Raw genomic sequence first — 17,929 nt, 5'->3', positions numbered from 1 at the left:
TATCATATGATTTTTTTAAGATCCCAAGTAGAATTCACTTATTCAACTATGAATATTATGTTCGGTTATTCAACATACATTGTCGATTGCAATCAGACTAAGTCTAAAAAGATTGAATCATACAAACTCTTTTTAAGACTTGATCTTAGTTTCTTGAATTCGAGATTTTTTTAACTCTATCTTCGGTTGATATTCGAGATGTCAATTTAATTCGTGGGGTCGATGACCCACCTCTAACGGAGTGAAAAATCTCCTTTCAAACGAAGAACAGGAGAGCAAACGAAGATAGATTTCTCTCTTCTAGTTAAATGGGAGCAGGGACATGGATTACATTCTTCGTCCCCGTTCTCGCCCCTTTTGTATGCATGGCTGGATAGTGGGAAAAAAAATATAGCAATACCACTGGCTAATGACATATATGCCACTACTCTCATATATAATACATAGTTTAATACAACTTCAATTTTCATCCACATATTAAAGTTTGTCTTTAATATGCTTTAATTTAAATCCCTCACAACTTCTCTATTTAAAGTGTCATTGCAAAACAAGTTAATTAGCTCTCTTCCTTCCAATTTCTCTTTAATTTCTTCTTCTCAACACATAATTACCTTAAAAAACATCATGGGATCTCATCATAGCATTCGAATGATTGTTGGAATCTTTGGTATGCTTTGTTTTTTTTATGAATTTCTTTGAACATTTCTGTTCAAAATGACCATTTTTTTTTTCTTTGTGTTTCTCTATGCAGGAAATGGTGCTTCTTTGCTGCTTTATTGTGTTCCCATGTAATGAAATCTGCTAACTTTGCTTTGTTCTTATTGTTTGGAGACAAAAAATGGTTTGAATTTTATCTAACTCGAACGTTTTTGTGCCTAAAACGCGACAAAAAGACACCATTTTATGAATTTGATATCAACTTGAAGTGTACAAGCATTTGAAGGCATGCCCACATAGCTAATTAATAAGTTGGGTGTGTTTATGCAGATTGACATTTTGGAGGGTTGTAAAGAAGAAGAGCACAGAGGAGTTTTCATGTGTTCCATACATTGTGGCGCTGTTGAATTGTCTTCTTTATACTTGGTATGCTTTACCAGTTGTGAGCAATGGATGGGAGAACTTCCCTGTTGTCACCATTAATGGCTTTGGTGTTCTTCTTGAGTTCTCTTTCATTTTCATCTACTTCTGGTTTTCCTCTCCAAAACGAAAGGCAAGTTTTTGTCTACGATCCCATTTGATAAACATTTTGTGTTTTAATTTCTTGTTTTCTTTTCGAACATGAATTTGTTCGGTTACTCGAAGTTCGTTTGTTTTGAAAACAGTGATTTAGTAGAGGAAAATCGCCTCTACTACTGCAAATTTCTATGAAATTTGGTAGGAGGGTCTCACGTTTTACTATTTAGACGATAATTTCACTTGAAATTTTCTCAAATTCGCTAAGTAAAAACGAATGACCTTAGTGAAACAATGAATATGTTTAAGCTCAAAATTTATAAGAATTATTAATATGGTTTCTTTTAGGCTTAAAAAAGTTCTAAAATTATCTGCAGAAGAAGGTGGCTTTGAGATTGGTGGGAGTAGTTATAGTGTTCAGCTGTGTGGGGATGATCTCTACTTTTGCTTTGAAAAGTCACCATCTTCGGAAGCTTTTTGTGGGATGCATTGGTCTTGTTGCTTCTGTTGCCATGTATGGCTCTCCATTGGTAGCTATGGTAAGCTCGCGCCAAAACCCTTTAGTTAAAACTTGCTCCGACATTCTTGTTTCGTGTTTCTTGTTTTCACTTTTGCTCGGATGTTACCAAACGACCACCTAATTTCATCACAACAGCTGATACCTACAAAAAGAGACAATGTTTGTGTTTGTCACTAAAAGTTTATTTGTCATGCAGAAACAAGTAATAAAAACAAAGAGTGTTGAGTTTATGCCATTTTATTTGTCATTCTTCTCCTTCTCTGCAAGCTCTTTGTGGTTAGCTTATGGACTCCTCAGCCATGACCTCTTCCTTGCAGTCAGTATTACCAAATCTCTCCTTTTTTTTTGGTTTTTTTTTTTCCATATGAACTTGAAAGTAAATTAACTCGTGAAACTTTGAATGGATTTGCAGTCTCCAAATCTAGTGGGAAGCCCATTAGGGTTGCTACAGCTTGTGTTGTATTGCATCTATAGGAATAAGAGAAAAGAAGAAGAAGAAGAAGAAGGATGTGTTAAAGAGGCTGTGGCCAATTGGGACATGGAAAAGAATAATGCAAAACAAATTCCACACCAAAATGGCTCTCAAGTTTAGTGATCTCTCTCTCTATCTCTCTTACATAAATGCTTCTTCTAGAAGCCAAAGGTCTCTCCGCTCTCTAGAAGCCGAAAAATCCTTCTGGGTTTACACACTGAATGTTTATTTTCATATTTCAATATAGTTTTGTTGAACTCAATACAATGAGAGTGAAGATTTGAACCTCAAGCCTTTTGAGTACAGATATGTCAAGTGACACGAAGCACAAAGATTTTATCCTAATATTACATTATAGATACTTCAATGGAGATTCAGATCTATGAATACTTAGAAGAGATAGATATGCACGAGTACTAAGTTAATACTATTCTATACTTGAAGTTGAAGTAGAATATATTTTTTCTATAGATTCTTTGCAAGAAGCACTAATCAAGAGTACGTTTGGAATTATTTTTTTGTTCTACTTGGGGAGGTTTGATTCATTCCGAATTCTTTAATTCGGAACAAAAGGTTTCGCTTTGACCGTTAAGAGTAGGTAACCCATTACCTGTGTCTTTGTTTCTATTGCATAAATGTCTAGCTAACGTGGTAACAAGACTAAGGAACATGCCTAGCTAGTTTTGAACTAGAGCAGGGAAGTGAAGCCCAAAGAGCTCGTTGCTACACGATTAGCTTGGAGAGAAAAGCGGCAGTCCTTCCATGTTAGTTTTGAAACTAAATTCAAATACTAGAGACCCAAAAATGTATTCTGCCCTTAATTAATTTGAATAGACCTTGGCACTTCCCCGCGGCTATTCAACTGTTCTATGTGGTTGATTTGAAGTATCAACTAAAGTGTTTTTGTTGAAATATCACTGTGAATTGTCATCTCCGAGACTAACTGGCAGACCCACTCCTATGGATTTTAAGGACACTCCTAGAATGTTTGGAGGTCCTTCTGATTGGATTTAGAATTTCCTTATCTCACAAGTGAGATTGGTTGTCTTGTTGCAACGCTTTACTGATTTCCCTCCAATAACTTTTTCATTATTAATATATGCTATTACTTATAAATAAGGAGAAGAATATTACTAAAAGAAATCGAAATAGAGTAGCAGAAACGTCAACAGAATCATACCTTTAAGTAAAACAAAGCATACTTCCCTTGATTTTGGCCCACAGAAGAATCCCAATGAACACTGTAAAAGTTGAAGTCAGACGCTAAAAAACTAAAGAATCTAAGAGTGGGAAAAAAGTCAAGTAGAAAGCCCATAATAATAGAAAAGGTTACTAAAGGTTATCGAACGTCTCTGGGAATCAGTGACTTTTCAAAAACAAGCAAAATTTGAAACAATAATCATTCAGATTTCAGCAGCAAGACGCAAAATTCGACTACCAAAGAACATTAAGACCAACAGAAGTTCCCATGATACTATACAAAAGAAATCACAGATTAACAAGATTTTTGCAAGTCCTGTTTCTACACATATTTCAGAACGTAAAAAGTAAGGGAAAAGAAGGAGACTGACCAAATTTACCCTGCCATCACTGTCTCATAATGTCCAGGAAGTTAACGTCGACAAGCTTTTAAAGTTGATGTGTTACGAACAGTGGCTGCCTGGATGAAGATAATAGTTGAACAAGCAGTCGGAGAGACAAGAGAAAGCATCTAACTTGGAAACCGAAGCCTTAGAGAGGGGAAGTCATAATGATTTGGAATGTGAATTGAAGACCAAGTTTTGGTTAGTTTCAACATCTTCCAATTTAAAAATAATAACTAAAGAAAAGAAAAGAAGAGGAAGAAGCTGCAAAAATAATTTCAGTCATTTTCAGGATGAATAAATAGAGGACAGAAAACATACATCCTCTGAAATTTGTTAGTACAATTCATGGAGCACTCCTAAAAGGGAAACCAGTCAGGACCTCACCTTCACTTTCACTTAGGAGAACTGTTTTCAAGGTGAATAAACATAAGGGTTGCACATGTTCTGGAGGTGAATGAACGTGTCGTGGGATATATGGTCATAGATGACGAAAATATATATCTATAGCGAGCTAGTCAAAGGAAGTGGTGTATTGGATTTGGAAAAGAAACCTCCGAAACTGATCTGGGAACATGGTCAAATTGAACTACAGAGTTTACATGTGCTAATATGTGCTCCAACGTTGCATAAATAGCATTACAGTTAGGATGGGACCTATCTCCTACAGAGAAAACATGAATTCTATTATTTACATCGATCCAGCTACAACCACGATCCTTTTTCACTTTTAAGCTCCTCAATCGCCTCCTCACATGGATCTTCTCTACCCACTTCCCTAAAATAGAATATATATTAGACAGAATAACATAAGCAGAAATTGCTTTGGGGTCCAAACAAAGCATCTTCTTAGCCACACTCTCGCCCAATTCCAAGTCCATCCAAAACCAACAAGCATTTAGCAGAGCTCCCCAAATAACCCCATCAGCTTCAATTGGCATGTTTCTGATAAATTCTTCAGCTTCATACAGATGTCCCGACCGACCAAGAAGATCCACCACACATGCATAGTGTTCTAAAGTTGGAATCACACCATAACACTTTTCCATAGAGTGGAAAATTTTCATTCCTTCATTGACCATACCAACACGACTACATGCAGAGAGAATCCCCAGAAGTGTAGCTGCATTTGGCACAATTTTGTTCTTTAACATGTTCTCAAAGACTAAGAATGCTTCAACTCCAAGCCCATGCTGCACATATCCATTAATTAGAGCGGTATAAGCTGCTACATTAGGGGAATAAACACTGGCGAACGAGATTTTAGCATCATAGACACTCCCACATTTTGAGTACATATCTATGAGAGATGTTCCGACGTAAACATTAGAGTCAAAGGATGTCTTGATTGCATGGCCATGGAGTGATCGACCCAATAGAATAGTTCCTAGGCATGTGCATGCTTGAAGCAGAACAGAGAATGTTGATCTAGAACGCTCAACTGATGTTTTGCACATGGTTTGATAGAGTCTCAAAGCTTCTTCATGCTGATGATTTTGAATATAGCCTGATATCATTGAATTCCATGTCACAGGATTTCCCTCACCTTTCGTTGACTCAAATAATTTCAGAGCTTTTTCAATTTCACCATTCCTAGAATACACAGTTATCATAGTGTTCGATGAAATTAGAGTTCTATGACTCATTTTTTCAAATAATTTCTTTGATTCTTCAATCCTACCACTAATTGCATACCCTTTAAGCATCAAATTGTATGAAACTGGATTCTTTTCTCTTAATTTGACAAAAATTTCCTCAGCATCATTGATTCTTCCCACTAATAACAGCCCCTCCAGAAGAGCATTTGAAGCATTTAAACACGGTCTCTCCATACTATCATAAACTGTCTTGGCAATGTCGACAGCTTCACACTGACAGTAAAATAAAATCAGTGCACCACAAATTGAATGATCGAAGTGGAATCCATATTTAGTTAAAATCCCATGAACAACCTTCCCCTGACTCAAATATCTTAGTCTCCCACAAGCTCTCACAATGCAATCAAAAGTGAACTCATTAGGCTCGACCTCACCATTTGTCAACATGGAGCAGAATAATTCCAATGCCCTTCTGCAGTTGTGCTCGCTTCTGGCATACCCTGATATCAAAGTAGTCCACGCCACCACATCCCGTGTAGGTATTTTTTTAAACAGATCAAAAGCATCATCCATCAAATTGCATTTCACATACCCTACAAGCATCAAGCTCCATAACAAATCATTCTTATCATGCAACTCATCAAAAACCAGCTTAGCTCCATTAATGTCATCGGTGTTCGCATAGAAATACAACAATGCACTTCCCACAAGCTCAAAAATCTGCAACCCAGATTTCAAAACCAAACAATGATATTGCTTTCCCTGATGTGTACACCCTGAATGTGCACAAATACTCAGCAAAGTAGAAAAAGTCTTCTCATTTAATTTTACATTACTGCAATGCATTCCTGAAGCCAGCTCGAGAGCTTCACTATACTGTCCTACTTTGGAGTATCCAGAAATCATGATATTCCATGAGACAACGCTTCTTACTGGCATTTCAGCGAACAGAGTTTGAGCAAGATCAAGATGACCATTTCTTACGTGACGACTTATACAAATATTCGTAGAAACAATTTTGGAGTTCTCAGTATGTAAACTTTTACAAGAAGACGGGAATAGCTTCAAGCAAGCTTTCCAACGATTGTGCTTCCATGTTCCGAAAAATGAAGAAACCCTCAACATTCTGAATTGGGGTTGAAACAGCACTTATAATCATAGACTGCGGTAGTGTGCCTGCTTGAATAGGAAAAGGGAAGCAATAGTTAAAGTGATTAAAACATGTATTATTGGACAATTACAAATTAGCAGCAATTGATTTAAGATAGCTTCTCTCACTCATCGATCTCTCATGTAGATGAAGGAAGCATTCGTCAATAGATATCACAGATAATAACTGGTTTAATAGAAAGCAATGCACAAATTAAATAAGCGGGTGAATCAAAACTCAAAACTATGGATTCAGAAATAAGAGTGAAGCAAGTATTACCAGCTATTCTTTTCCACTTTCTTCCATCTCCTAAGGCTTCTGCAGTATTGTTTCAGTTACGAGTGAATGGTGTGCGTTAACTGATCTTTTCCACCCAATTTCAAGCCTCTGCTTTGTAATGTCAATGGCGGACACCAAAAACAAGAACCCTGGGCTACAGATTTACAGGGCTTTCCAAATTTACACAGCAGAGACGAATATCAAGCGTAGAGGTGAGAAAAATGACGGATTTATGCTCGAAAACTTAACGTAATCGCTTGTTAATGTTCACAAAAGCTTGGAAGAGATGAATCGACCACTGGTTTTTCCAAATTCGTGAGGCGATTCAGCCGAGTTGAAGAGTATGAATGCTGGTTAACCCGACTTGTTCATTGTTCTTCACTGACATTGCTAGCAGAAGAAGTAGCGAGGGTTTCTTTAGGGGTTTTAGAGATTGTATATTTTAATTAAATAAAAAATATATTATATACCTTTTAGTCCCTAATGTTTTAGTTATTTTTATTTAATCCCCATTATTTTACAAATTCTAATTTAGTCCCCATCATTATTTTTTTTTTCACTTTCGTACCGTTGACTAATTAGTCCACGTGTCAGTTTATTGCTCCAACTGTCAAGAAACTCATTTTTTAAACCCCTCCATGCATGCAGCCACGTAACGTAACACGTCAACAACCCCTCTGTTTCTCTCTCTAAACCCCTTCATAGATTCCGGGCTTCATTTCCCCCTGCACCACAACAGATCAAGTCCAGGAGAACACACAAAATCTGAACCAGAGGCCATGGTGAAGCTCGCTTCCGCTAGGGATTTCAGGGCGTATGGCCCTCGGGCGGCCCGGAGCCGGGCGGAGTACATAAACGCCGGCCTCTACTTGTTCGCCACTATCCTTCTTCTCGGCGGATTTGTGGCACAGCTTTCGCGCGAGGCCAAATCCGGTTTGGCCTTAATTGTGCTCGCGGCTGCGCTAATTTTGATTGTTAATGTGCACGATCTCTTCGCGCATCTCGCCGGAATCGATTACCGGTTGCCGCTGCTGGCCCAGTACGACGTCCAGCTTCTGTTTGTGGAATTTGCTGTTCCATTTCTTCAGGCGATTGGATCGTTGCTCTTGTTGTTGGGTACTCTGTTTCTTCTAATTCAGGTGCGGATTAATAATTTGATTCCCGTTGATTCATTCTGTAATGTGTCATACTCTGATCACGATTTCGAAGTGATTTCGAAGTGTGAAGACTATCCTTACAAACCATTATACAACACGACCATGTTAGGTGCGAAGATTGTCCTCGCAAATTAACATGATTCTTTTAACCTATTTTGATGTTTTTTTAGGTAAATGTATGCTATGATTGAGCTACCGAAAAGAGAAGTTCTTTGTTGATATAAGTGGTAACTTTTCGTTCTTTTAAGTACTTCTTAACGTTACGTAGTCAAGATCCTCAAAATTACTCTAGTTCGGATGTAGTCTACCCCTTCTTTACTCGGGGTCACACATTCAGTTTCTACTTTCCAGGTAAAAAATAATCTTCGTCTGAAATTGGACTTGTTCTTTCATGCCAGAATGACACAGTTCTTGTCAACTTGAGCTGATTATGGCATTTCTAATGTTCAAAGTCCCCCACAGCCACGCGCGTTTCTCACAGGCATTCTCTTTCATGAGAAATTATTTGAGTTAATTTAGAACACGCATTGATTGCTTTTTCGATAGTGATATACAGAAAAAGCAAGTAAATTAGATGTAAATTGGCCTCAAACTAATGGTGTGACTGTTTTAAAGATTTACTAGAAGTACAAGGACTAGGATGGAACAAGTCCCAAAATTGAGGACCAAAATGGTGTTCTAACCAGATTGGAATTTAACTACAGGCATAACCTCACTTCAAATTTGCTATTTTAGATCGATCATTTGGTTCTTTGGTTTGGTTTGATGAAATTTGCTGTGTTAGTTCACTCTTTGATCTCTTCCCTTGGTCTTTTAGAATTAGTACAAGTTAACGACAAAAATCTAACTCTATGTGTAGCAGGCCAAGTACCGCTAGCAGATATTGTCTCTTTAGGCTTCCCCTTCCGGGTTTCCCCTCAAGGTTTTAAAACGCGTATACTAGGGAGAGGTTAAGGAATGTTTTGTTCCCCTCTCCATCCAATGCGGGATCTCACATTTTGACTATCTCTAGAACCATGGTTCTGTTGAACCACATTAACTGCGTTCTCTACCTATGGCACGGAAAATCAAGCAACCTTTTAAAATCACTCACTTCTTTGAAGAGTCTCAAGTTTCAGGGTCAATGGAGCCAAAGCCATTTTCCTACCATTGTTAGAAAACTTGGATTTCTAGCAAAATGAGTGAAAGAGTGTGTAGTGTGAGGCTTTTTAGTTAACATTTCTATTTCTTTCTTGTTTCTTGTTTTTTCTTATTGAATTTTGAAAATACACGAAACATGAAACGGTTGCTGTCAGAATGGAAGAGTATATATTCCTTTTGACAATGGTTACCCCAGTTTCATTTTTCAATTAAAAAACTGGTCAGCGATTTTTAGTTACTCCTGTAGAACAGTATTGTTATACCACTTAGGATGAAATTTTCAATTACCTTCTTTTTCCCTGATTTTAGAGTTGGAGTCGGGTGCTTTTACTACTAAGAATCTTTGGTGGTATACTCCTCGAGTCATCCTTTGCCTTCTAAGTACTTGACAATGCTTTGGGATTCACCTTCCTTTGTTACTCCTACTGGAGGTCTCACTTCTGATACAAGGGACACATAAATATGAAACTCCATGTCCAAGACAAGAAGCTATGCCAAAATCATGAAAATGCTCACCATAGTTTATGATTTGCATTGTAGGACAACTATGTGATCAATTCCTTCTATTCATAATGTTAACTTTTGCAGCATTAGTGTTTGTTTTCTGTTTCCCCCCCCCCCCCCCCCCCCCCCCTCCTTTTGCACTTTATAAGAGCTGTCATTCAATCCACTTCTGCAGGAACAAAAAGGACATGATTATTACAAACTAGAAAAGCATGTTTTGGATATGCTTATTGCGGGTCCTGCCTTGTGGATCCTTGGATCAATCCTCAACTCGTGCCAAATCTATGAGAGAGCCGACGGTCATGTTCAAATCTTGCAACAGAGTGTCCATATTCCGTTTTTAATAGGAAGCTTGCTATTCTTTGCTGCTGCAGTCCTCAATGGCTTTGAGCAGGCCGGGTTAGCCCATCACGGACTCAAGCTTCTGGTATGTGCATGAATATTTATATTGTACTGTCGAATAGCGAACGATTGAGATGATGTTTATTGTGTTATTTATAGCATATAATGTATAGAAGTATTACTATGTTATATTGCAGATTGTCCATCTTCAAGTAAAAGTGTATTGATCTAGTTTTGTTTGTTTTGAATTATAGGTTTATACCTTCTGCATAATCATATACTTCTATTACTTTCTATTTTCTTAACTTTCTTATCGTGCGAAGATCGTATCGAAGAGGAGTTTGCTGGTATATAATGTCTATAATTCACTTAAATCACCTAATGTTCTGTTTTCGTGATTATGAGTAGTACTTCAATATTTGTTCAAGGGAAGAAATTCTGACTTGGAGTCTCTGCATTTTTATAACGAAGTGGTTGTACAATGAATGGCATCCAAATGAAGTGATGTGAATGTCAATGCAGGGCAAAAACTGGGTTTGGTTAGGCATCTTTGGGAGCTTGTCACTCTTGTTAGGCGGATTGGCAAACGTGCATAAGGTATTCAAGATGCAGCAGTTTGATGGATTGCGACTTGAGAAGCTTCGAGGAGGGGCGAACGAGCGTCTTCTCGGAGAACGAGAAGGCAGGATTCCCCTAATCCTAGAGGATCAGGGGCGGAGAAAACGACTCTCCGATGAAGAAAAGGGAAGGCAAGCCGCGCCAACCCCTTATAAAGATGTCCTTGTAGGCCAAACTTCCTGAACTTGTGATCTTATTCTCTCTTCCACTTCCATAGCTGATCCCTGCAACTGGACTTCAGGCCTGCAAAGTAACCTTTTGTTACAGAATCCTGTGCATGTTTATTGTAGTACATAGAGTGAAAAACATTGTTGATACATCTGATTTCTGATTTAGTATAGTTGTTTCCATTTGGACATTCAAATTTTGTTTTGACTTGCCCTTTTCTATTCCCATTCAAATTTTCAAATGCACGTCTCCATTGATCAACCGTAGTTTGTTTTGTTTTGGTTTGTGCTTTTCCTTTCGAGGTGTAACAAATGGGTGCTAGTGAAGATGTTGGTTATAAGATAGTAGATTGTGAGATCATACGTTAATTGGAGGAGAGATAAATGAAATATTATTTATGAAGCATTTTTTAATAAATAGTATCAAAGACAGATATCGGGATGACGTGCGAGTGAAGATGTTAGTTCTAAAACAGTAGATTGTAGATTGTGAGATCATACGATAGTTAGAAAAATAAATGAAATATATATTTATGAAGCATTTAAATAAATGAAATATATATTTAGAAAAATAAATGAAATATATATTTATGAAGCATTTAAATAAATGAAATATATATTTATGAAGCATTTTTTATAAAGGTGTTAAAATATTTTGAACTAAATGTGTTTTAAAATTTTTGAGTAAAGTCTGATAATATTTGCTACTTAAAAATTTGCAATTTTTTTAATAAAATTGGAAGATTATAGTAAAAATTTAACGGAAATTCGAAAAATTTGGAACTTTGCAAAATTATCTTAAATTAAAACAAAAGAAATAAAAAGAAAAAAAATGTCTCTCATTCTCGTATGATAGCCATAACGTAAATCATTTGGACCATTTTACCCCTTGCAAAGCCAAGCCATATATCCAGGGAAAAGAAAGAAAAAACATCCTTATTTTTATCGTTTTAGATCATCTGCAGAAGCCCACAGAAAACTTCTCCCTCTGCGTCTTTCTGAAACCCTAACTTTCACACCTCTTTCAATTCTTTACTTCCCCGAGGGTTTATCGTCCATTATCTCAGGTATTCTATTTCGCTATCTCGATCTTCTCGTGGATCGCTTTCTGTTCTTCGATTCTTTAGGTATTTTGGTATGTAATGCCGTCTATTGCTTTCCCGATTCGTGCTTTTGACTTCTTCGTTCTGCATGATTATTACTTGAAAGATTGTTGTGTTTGATGATGGTTTTATCGTTATCGATTATATTGTTTTGTTTATTCTGTGATTATGTACATATGGATGTTTGCTGTAATTATGTGGACGATAAATGACATTGCGATGTAGCCTGAATCATTGGATTGATTTATCAGGTGCTTTCTTACTAATCGTCTGTTAATTTCTTTGATTATTCTGTACGGGTCGATCTTATTGGCGATCTTGCTTTTACTGGTATGTTTGGTAGATTGGTCTGTGCTTCGAAATTACGTTTGATTGGACCTCTGTTGTGGTGAAGTTCTTTGGTCCATTTGTTGCTGTTTTCAACTTTATGGGCTTACTCTAGAAGTTAGGGAGAAAAAAAGGAAGTAGTAGTAAAAGAAGCGAGGGATAGAAAATGAAAACTAAAACCCAAACAAGACAAGATGGGAAATTTAAGAGACGAAGAAACTTGTTCATTGACCGGCATGGCTCTATTTTATGCATCCCCAGATTCTCTCTGTATATCAGTTAACGAGACAATGGAACATTGTTCATATCAATGAAGAATTGAGGATGGTACAATTGTTGATGGTGATAGAGAATTATAGGTTAATGAACGCCTGTTTTTATTTCTGCGTACTGAATTTTATGTTCTAACAATACAACGGTTGTGTATAAATTTTCAGTGTTCTCCTATTAGTTGGGCAAAATGTCGTCGGTTTCTAGTCAGCCACAGTTCCGTTATACCCAACCACCGTCGAAGGTTCTCCACTTGAGGAATTTGCCTTGGGAATGCACGGAGGAAGAACTTATTGAACTGGGGAAGCCATTTGGAAAAGTTGTGAACACAAAATGTAACGTCGGGGCAAACAGAAATCAAGCTTTTATTGAGTTTGTAAGTGCAGTATTTTCTCATGTATTGTTTTCCGTCATCAGTATACCTTACTAGCTGGTCATTCCGATAAATGTTTGACCAAGTTTCAAATTACAGGTAGACATAAATCAAGCAATTGCAATGATATCATATTACGCATCATCTTCAGAGCCTGCTCAAGTAAGAGGAAAAACTGTTTATCTGCAGTATTCTAACCGGCAAGAAATTGTGAACAACAAAACTACAGCTGATGTTCCTGGAAACGTACTTTTGGTAACAATTGAGGGCACTGATGCACGCCTTGTCAGCATTGATGTTCTGCACTTGGTAAGCAGATTGTAATACATTCTTGTTGCAGTTAAAGGTGAACCTCTGTGGCACTAAGATTAAATTATGGTGATTAGGTTATAGTTTGTCATGTTTCAAAAGCTTTTGTTTGACTTGAATGTAAATGAATGAGCAGGCCCTTGTCAAGGCAATATCTTTGATGGCAGCTTAGTGCATCTGGAGAAAGAGCACATGTGTGTTTGTCTCCTTTCTCCTTTCCTTAACACTACCTCTCTCTTCCCTTCTCTTCTTCCTCAACTTCCTCCTACCTTTCACAGTTTAGGATATAATCATTTCTGCTCTCTTGTGCATCCTTCTCCCTATCATCTCTGCATGCTGTGCCAGTAATACTACTGTCTAAATCCAGTCATGAGATTCAGAGTATAGGAATTTTTTGTTCTAAATTTTTGGATTACCTGTTTTCAGTATATAAGTATTCTGCCCTAATGGACAAACATTTGAAATAGATGAAGGATTCATAGGATGATATTCCATATGCATCAGAAAAATGTAGGTGACTTTGCCTTCTCTTTTTAAAATGGTAGGATGAATGTTAAATTTCTAGAGGTCTTCAACCATTATTTAACAAATTATTTCGTTATGGTTATTTTTAGGATAGATTATACCTATAGATGGTAATTGATTTCAAACCAATAGTTGCTCTTTCTTCAAGTGAGCTAGTCAGGTGTTACTATTTTGTTTTGGATTTGCATTTTTGCTTCATCATATCCATCTCTCTTAGAGGAGTTGAAATTTACTTAATGTTTGATTGGCATATACCATTATGCGTTTTAATCATATCCTCTTAATTGGTATATAAGTTCTATGTTATTCTTGAAAAAAAAATTACAAGCTTTTTCTTTGTTAACATTATCCACTATATGTCCTCCATTTACTCTTGTTCCTGGCAGTAGCACTCGAGCAATAATTTTCTATAATTTGAACTTCCCAGTTTTTTGCAGTAGGGTTTGTATATTAATGTTTAATGTTTGTTACCTGTAGCTATCTATTTAGAAATCCTACTAGGTCTATGTTTGGAGTTTAGGTGTATCTGCTTTGACTATGATTGTAAAATGATAATTTGTATGATAGTAGGCATCTGGTAGGTGTTGGGATATTCTTAAAATGTGATGAATGGTGTGATATCATTTGGTTTAATTGCATTCTGAAGGTTATCCAATATTATGCACAGGTCTTTTCAGCCTTCGGGTTTGTGCACAAAATTACTACCTTTGAGAAAACAGCTGGATTTCAGGTCCGTAAATAATTTATAATTTTAGCGGTTGTCCTATTGTTACTTCCATCCTCGGAGAAATTCTTATTCAGTTAATGATATTTGAACATTTTAGGCATTGGTGCAATTTTCGGATGCAGAGACTGCCTCATCAGCTAAGAATGCCTTGGATGGGAGAAGCATCCCTAGGTGACAATTGTATTAATGCTTCACATGGTTTTTTGGCCTCTTCTATGGTGTATATAGCAGTATAGAAGAGTTGCACATGCACTAGCCTGGTGTCTGTCTGTGATTATTCTCGTTGTCAGTAATCAAAGAATTGTAAAATATTGACTTAAAATACTTTGTTCCATTATCAGTAGTATTCAAGCTTTTTGTGTCGAGTGATGCTATATTTAATGAATGTGTATGATTGAAGAACTGAGTTTTAAAATTCTTGCATGTCATTATGCTATTTATACATGTATCATCAATTGTTTCTTATTTCAGTTTGGTACCTTTTTGCAGATATCTGCTTCCTGATCATGTTGGACCATGTTCTCTTAGAATTACTTACTCTGCCCACACTGATTTGACTGTGAAATTTCAGAGCCATCGAAGCAGGTTTTCCCAGCTTTCTGCATTTAGTCTGCTATCGATGTGTTTATTTTGACTTAGTAGTAACATTTCACAACGTCTAAGATAATTCCCCTTGTTACCGAATGTCATTTACCTTATGCTGAAATTGTCATCTCTTTGTAACTAGTGTCTGTTTATCACTATCTTTTTCTCTCTCCCCTTTCTGATAGTATGTTGATTCAGGGACTACACTAATCCTTATCTTCCTGTTGCTCCATCAGCCATAGATGGAAGTGGTCAGGTAAGGAATGCATTAGGTGGCATGTTATTAAGTTGTGCCCGTAAAATTTCTCCTTTCCATGTATCCTATGTGCACGTTATATAGATAAAAAAATCCAAATGTTGCACCGAAAAAAAAAAAAGAAGATAAAAGCTTCAATGGACGTGCTTTTCGCATAAGCGCTGGCATTTAAAAAAAATCTTGGCACTTCTTCTTATCATCTTGTTTTTTATATTATTTTCTAAATCCATCCTTTGATTGAATTCTTCGTCAGTCACCTTTGCAGTTCACCGTGGGTTTGGATGGAAAGAAGCTTGAACCAGAGAGTAATGTTCTTCTTGCCTCCATTGAGAATATGCAATATGCAGTCACCTTGGAGGTTTTGCACATGGTATTGCATGATATGCCAATTTTATTGTGATTTTGTTTCTGGACTCTAGAAGCATATATAGATATAATGACTACGAATGTATATCTTATAATTCTTTGCCAACAATTTTCTATGCTAACCATTTTTCTTTTTATTGGCAGGTTTTTTCTGCGTTTGGACCTGTTCAAAAGATTGCCATGTTTGATAAGAATGGGGGAGTGCAGGCCTTGATTCAATATCCAGGTAGCTACTTTTAGCTGAATCGTGTTGACACTAATCTCACTGTTGGGGTTAAATGTAAATTAGCAACCTCTTGTTTAAAGAAATGGTTAAAAGCTTATTTACCGTTTATAACATGATAGCAATCATATGCTTTATAAGTTCAAAAAGGGTTTATTTAATTTCAAATCATGGAACAAATTAAATTATCCTTACTGAACTAGAAGCCTAGATAGTGCGAAGTGTAACTTTGAAGTGCAATACGAGTAAAAGTAAGAAGATGGACACAGCAACGTATTTAATATGGTTCAACTTCAATCTATACATGAATATTATTTCAATTGGAGTATGTAGCATAGTAATTAATAACATGCCACGCGTGAACAGACGTTCAGACTGCAGTAGTTGCCAAGGAAGCCCTGGAGGGACACTGTATTTATGATGGAGGGTTTTGCAAGCTTCACATCTCATATTCACGCCACACTGATTTGAGCATCAAGGTAATAAAAACGTCATTCTTATGGTGATTTGTTCAAGAGTAATTAGAATCTAAATTACTCTTTACAGAGGACGATGACTTTTTTTCTTCAAATTGAGTTCTGCTTCTCAGAAGTAAAAGAATGTGGGCATTGATTCTTTTCTCTATCGCTTCTGATGCAATCGGATTATTTTTAAGAGGAATGCTCCTAAATGTCCAGTTTGATGTGATCATTGTAGGTGAATAATGACCGAAGTCGAGACTATACGATTCCCAATACTCCCATGGTGAATTCTCAACCAGGGCAGCAACCAGTTCAAATGATGGGTCCTTCCAGCCATCAATACAACGGAAACCAGTATGGTCCTTCTGCAGAGCAGCCTGGGGTGCAGGCTCAGCCTTCTTCAGGGTGGGGGTCGAGCAGTCCTGCTGCGCCCTACTCCATGCCCATGCACAATCCTGGTTACATGCCATCAGGGACAATGCCGCCTCAGATGGGCCCAGGTATGATGTCAAGCCCCAGTGGTTTACACCAGACACCACCACCGCCCTATCGCCCCGATCACAGGCAATAGCACATATTTTCTTCTGTTTAATAGTTGATTGTCCATTCAAGAAAACCAACTAAGCTTCTCAAAAATACTAGAGCATGCAATTTGTCTGATGAATATGTGCATTAAATTGGACGGTTACATGAACTCTCACTGTTGGGAACCAATTAGGTCAGTTTTGTTCATTTTCCTTTTATTTTAAGGGATTTGAATGAATGTAAGATCCTTGAGTTAAAAACCAATCACCTTTCTTTGAAGCCAAGTGACTTACAAAACTTGGTTATTATCATCAATTGTCTTCAGATACTTGATTACTGTTTTAGTAGTCTCTTCCTTTTTCTCATTCTCGTTATTGCTCTATAATTACGATACTTCTCCCCTTCCACCATATCCTCAACTCATTCGATGCTTATACAATGTACATATATCAAACGTAGCTGTATTTGTCCAAGATCATCATAGTTCATGATAAGCCTGGTTGCTGTTTGCCATTGCCTCCATACTGATAAAAAATTGTATTGGGGGACATTTTATATAAATCTAAAAACTTGTTTTTCTTTGATAGAAAATTGTATTGGGGTTCTAGATAATTTCTTTTGGTGTTGATCACCTTTCAGCTGTGTACTTATATTTTAATTTCATTTTTTTTATTTATGAGAAACTTTCAAATTCAGATCTGTGGATTTGACTCATTGTGAAAGTAATGCCCGTTGTATAAGTTTTTTTTTTTTTTGTTGATATTGAAATTTAGATCAAAGGTAAATTTGTAGATGGTAGAAAAAGTAGTGTTCCTCTCATTCTTTCAAGATTCTTGAGTAGTAGGTTACTCGCGCTAGAGGAGAGGAGTAATGGTTGGGTTACAAACTAGATTGCCTTTGTAACAGGCGTACAAGGCTTCAAACCCGGACTCCCTTTGTCGATCGAGCTAAACTTCTTAGGGCATGCCTCATGATAGAGGTGACTCTAAGGGTCTGTCTCAAGGCGATGTTAAGCCCTTGGAATTGACCTCATGGTCGAGCTAGCCGACCCTTGTTGAGCTAGTTTGACCTCACAGTTTAATTTTAAGTTCAACTTTTTATTTTTATTTTTTTAAAGACATTAAAATCGAAGTTAGTGTTAACCATTGATGAGCCATGATATATAAAAGATTGATT

At 36.9% G+C, this 17,929-nt stretch overlaps 4 protein-coding genes across 5 annotated transcripts; 3 read left to right on the top strand and 1 right to left on the bottom strand.

Moving 5' to 3' along the window:
* The first annotated feature begins 501 nt into the window (after positions 1 to 501).
* On the top strand, positions 502 to 2,561 carry LOC111796215 (bidirectional sugar transporter SWEET3b). Its single transcript, XM_023678969.2, has 6 exons — positions 502 to 667; positions 752 to 788; positions 988 to 1,210; positions 1,551 to 1,712; positions 1,890 to 2,009; positions 2,106 to 2,561. Exons 1-6 carry the CDS (start codon positions 625 to 627, stop codon positions 2,283 to 2,285), a joined length of 765 nt encoding a protein of 254 aa, XP_023534737.2. The 5' UTR covers positions 502 to 624; the 3' UTR covers positions 2,286 to 2,561.
* A 1,463-nt stretch (positions 2,562 to 4,024) lies between these two features.
* On the bottom strand, positions 4,025 to 7,191 carry LOC111796211 (pentatricopeptide repeat-containing protein At2g36980, mitochondrial). Its single transcript, XM_023678960.2, has 2 exons — positions 6,776 to 7,191; positions 4,025 to 6,522 (listed from the first exon to the last, which is right to left on the bottom strand). The coding sequence occupies exon 2, from the start codon at positions 6,469 to 6,471 to the stop codon at positions 4,267 to 4,269; it is 2,205 nt and encodes a 734-aa protein (XP_023534728.2). The 5' UTR covers positions 6,472 to 6,522; positions 6,776 to 7,191; the 3' UTR covers positions 4,025 to 4,266.
* Positions 7,192 to 7,485: 294 nt separating this feature from the next.
* On the top strand, positions 7,486 to 10,965 carry LOC147792639 (polypyrimidine tract-binding-like protein). Its single transcript, XM_087123650.1, has 3 exons — positions 7,486 to 7,914; positions 9,752 to 10,003; positions 10,441 to 10,965. The coding sequence occupies exons 1-3, from the start codon at positions 7,555 to 7,557 to the stop codon at positions 10,717 to 10,719; spliced, it is 891 nt and encodes a 296-aa protein (XP_086979776.1). The 5' UTR covers positions 7,486 to 7,554; the 3' UTR covers positions 10,720 to 10,965.
* Positions 10,966 to 11,612: 647 nt separating this feature from the next.
* Positions 11,613 to 17,118, top strand: LOC111795018 (polypyrimidine tract-binding protein homolog 2-like). Of its 2 annotated transcripts, none has more exons than XM_087123649.1 (11): positions 11,613 to 11,770; positions 12,571 to 12,779; positions 12,876 to 13,085; positions 14,278 to 14,340; positions 14,435 to 14,508; positions 14,827 to 14,922; positions 15,121 to 15,178; positions 15,444 to 15,548; positions 15,689 to 15,770; positions 16,134 to 16,246; positions 16,464 to 17,118. In XM_087123649.1, exons 2-11 carry the CDS (start codon positions 12,594 to 12,596, stop codon positions 16,797 to 16,799), a joined length of 1,323 nt encoding a protein of 440 aa, XP_086979775.1. In that variant the 5' UTR covers positions 11,613 to 11,770; positions 12,571 to 12,593; the 3' UTR covers positions 16,800 to 17,118. The 2 variants fall into 2 exon arrangements, with proteins under 2 accessions (XP_086979775.1, XP_086979774.1); XM_087123648.1 differs by having other exon boundaries at positions 15,432 to 15,548.
* The last annotated feature ends 811 nt before the right edge of the window (positions 17,119 to 17,929 follow it).

The sequence above is a fragment of the Cucurbita pepo genome, chromosome 5, assembly GCF_057944985.1.
Source record: "Cucurbita pepo subsp. pepo isolate OVF chromosome 5, ASM5794498v1, whole genome shotgun sequence".
Classification (NCBI taxonomy): Eukaryota; Viridiplantae; Streptophyta; class Magnoliopsida; order Cucurbitales; family Cucurbitaceae; genus Cucurbita; species Cucurbita pepo.
This window is presented reverse-complemented; position numbering and strand designations above follow the sequence as displayed.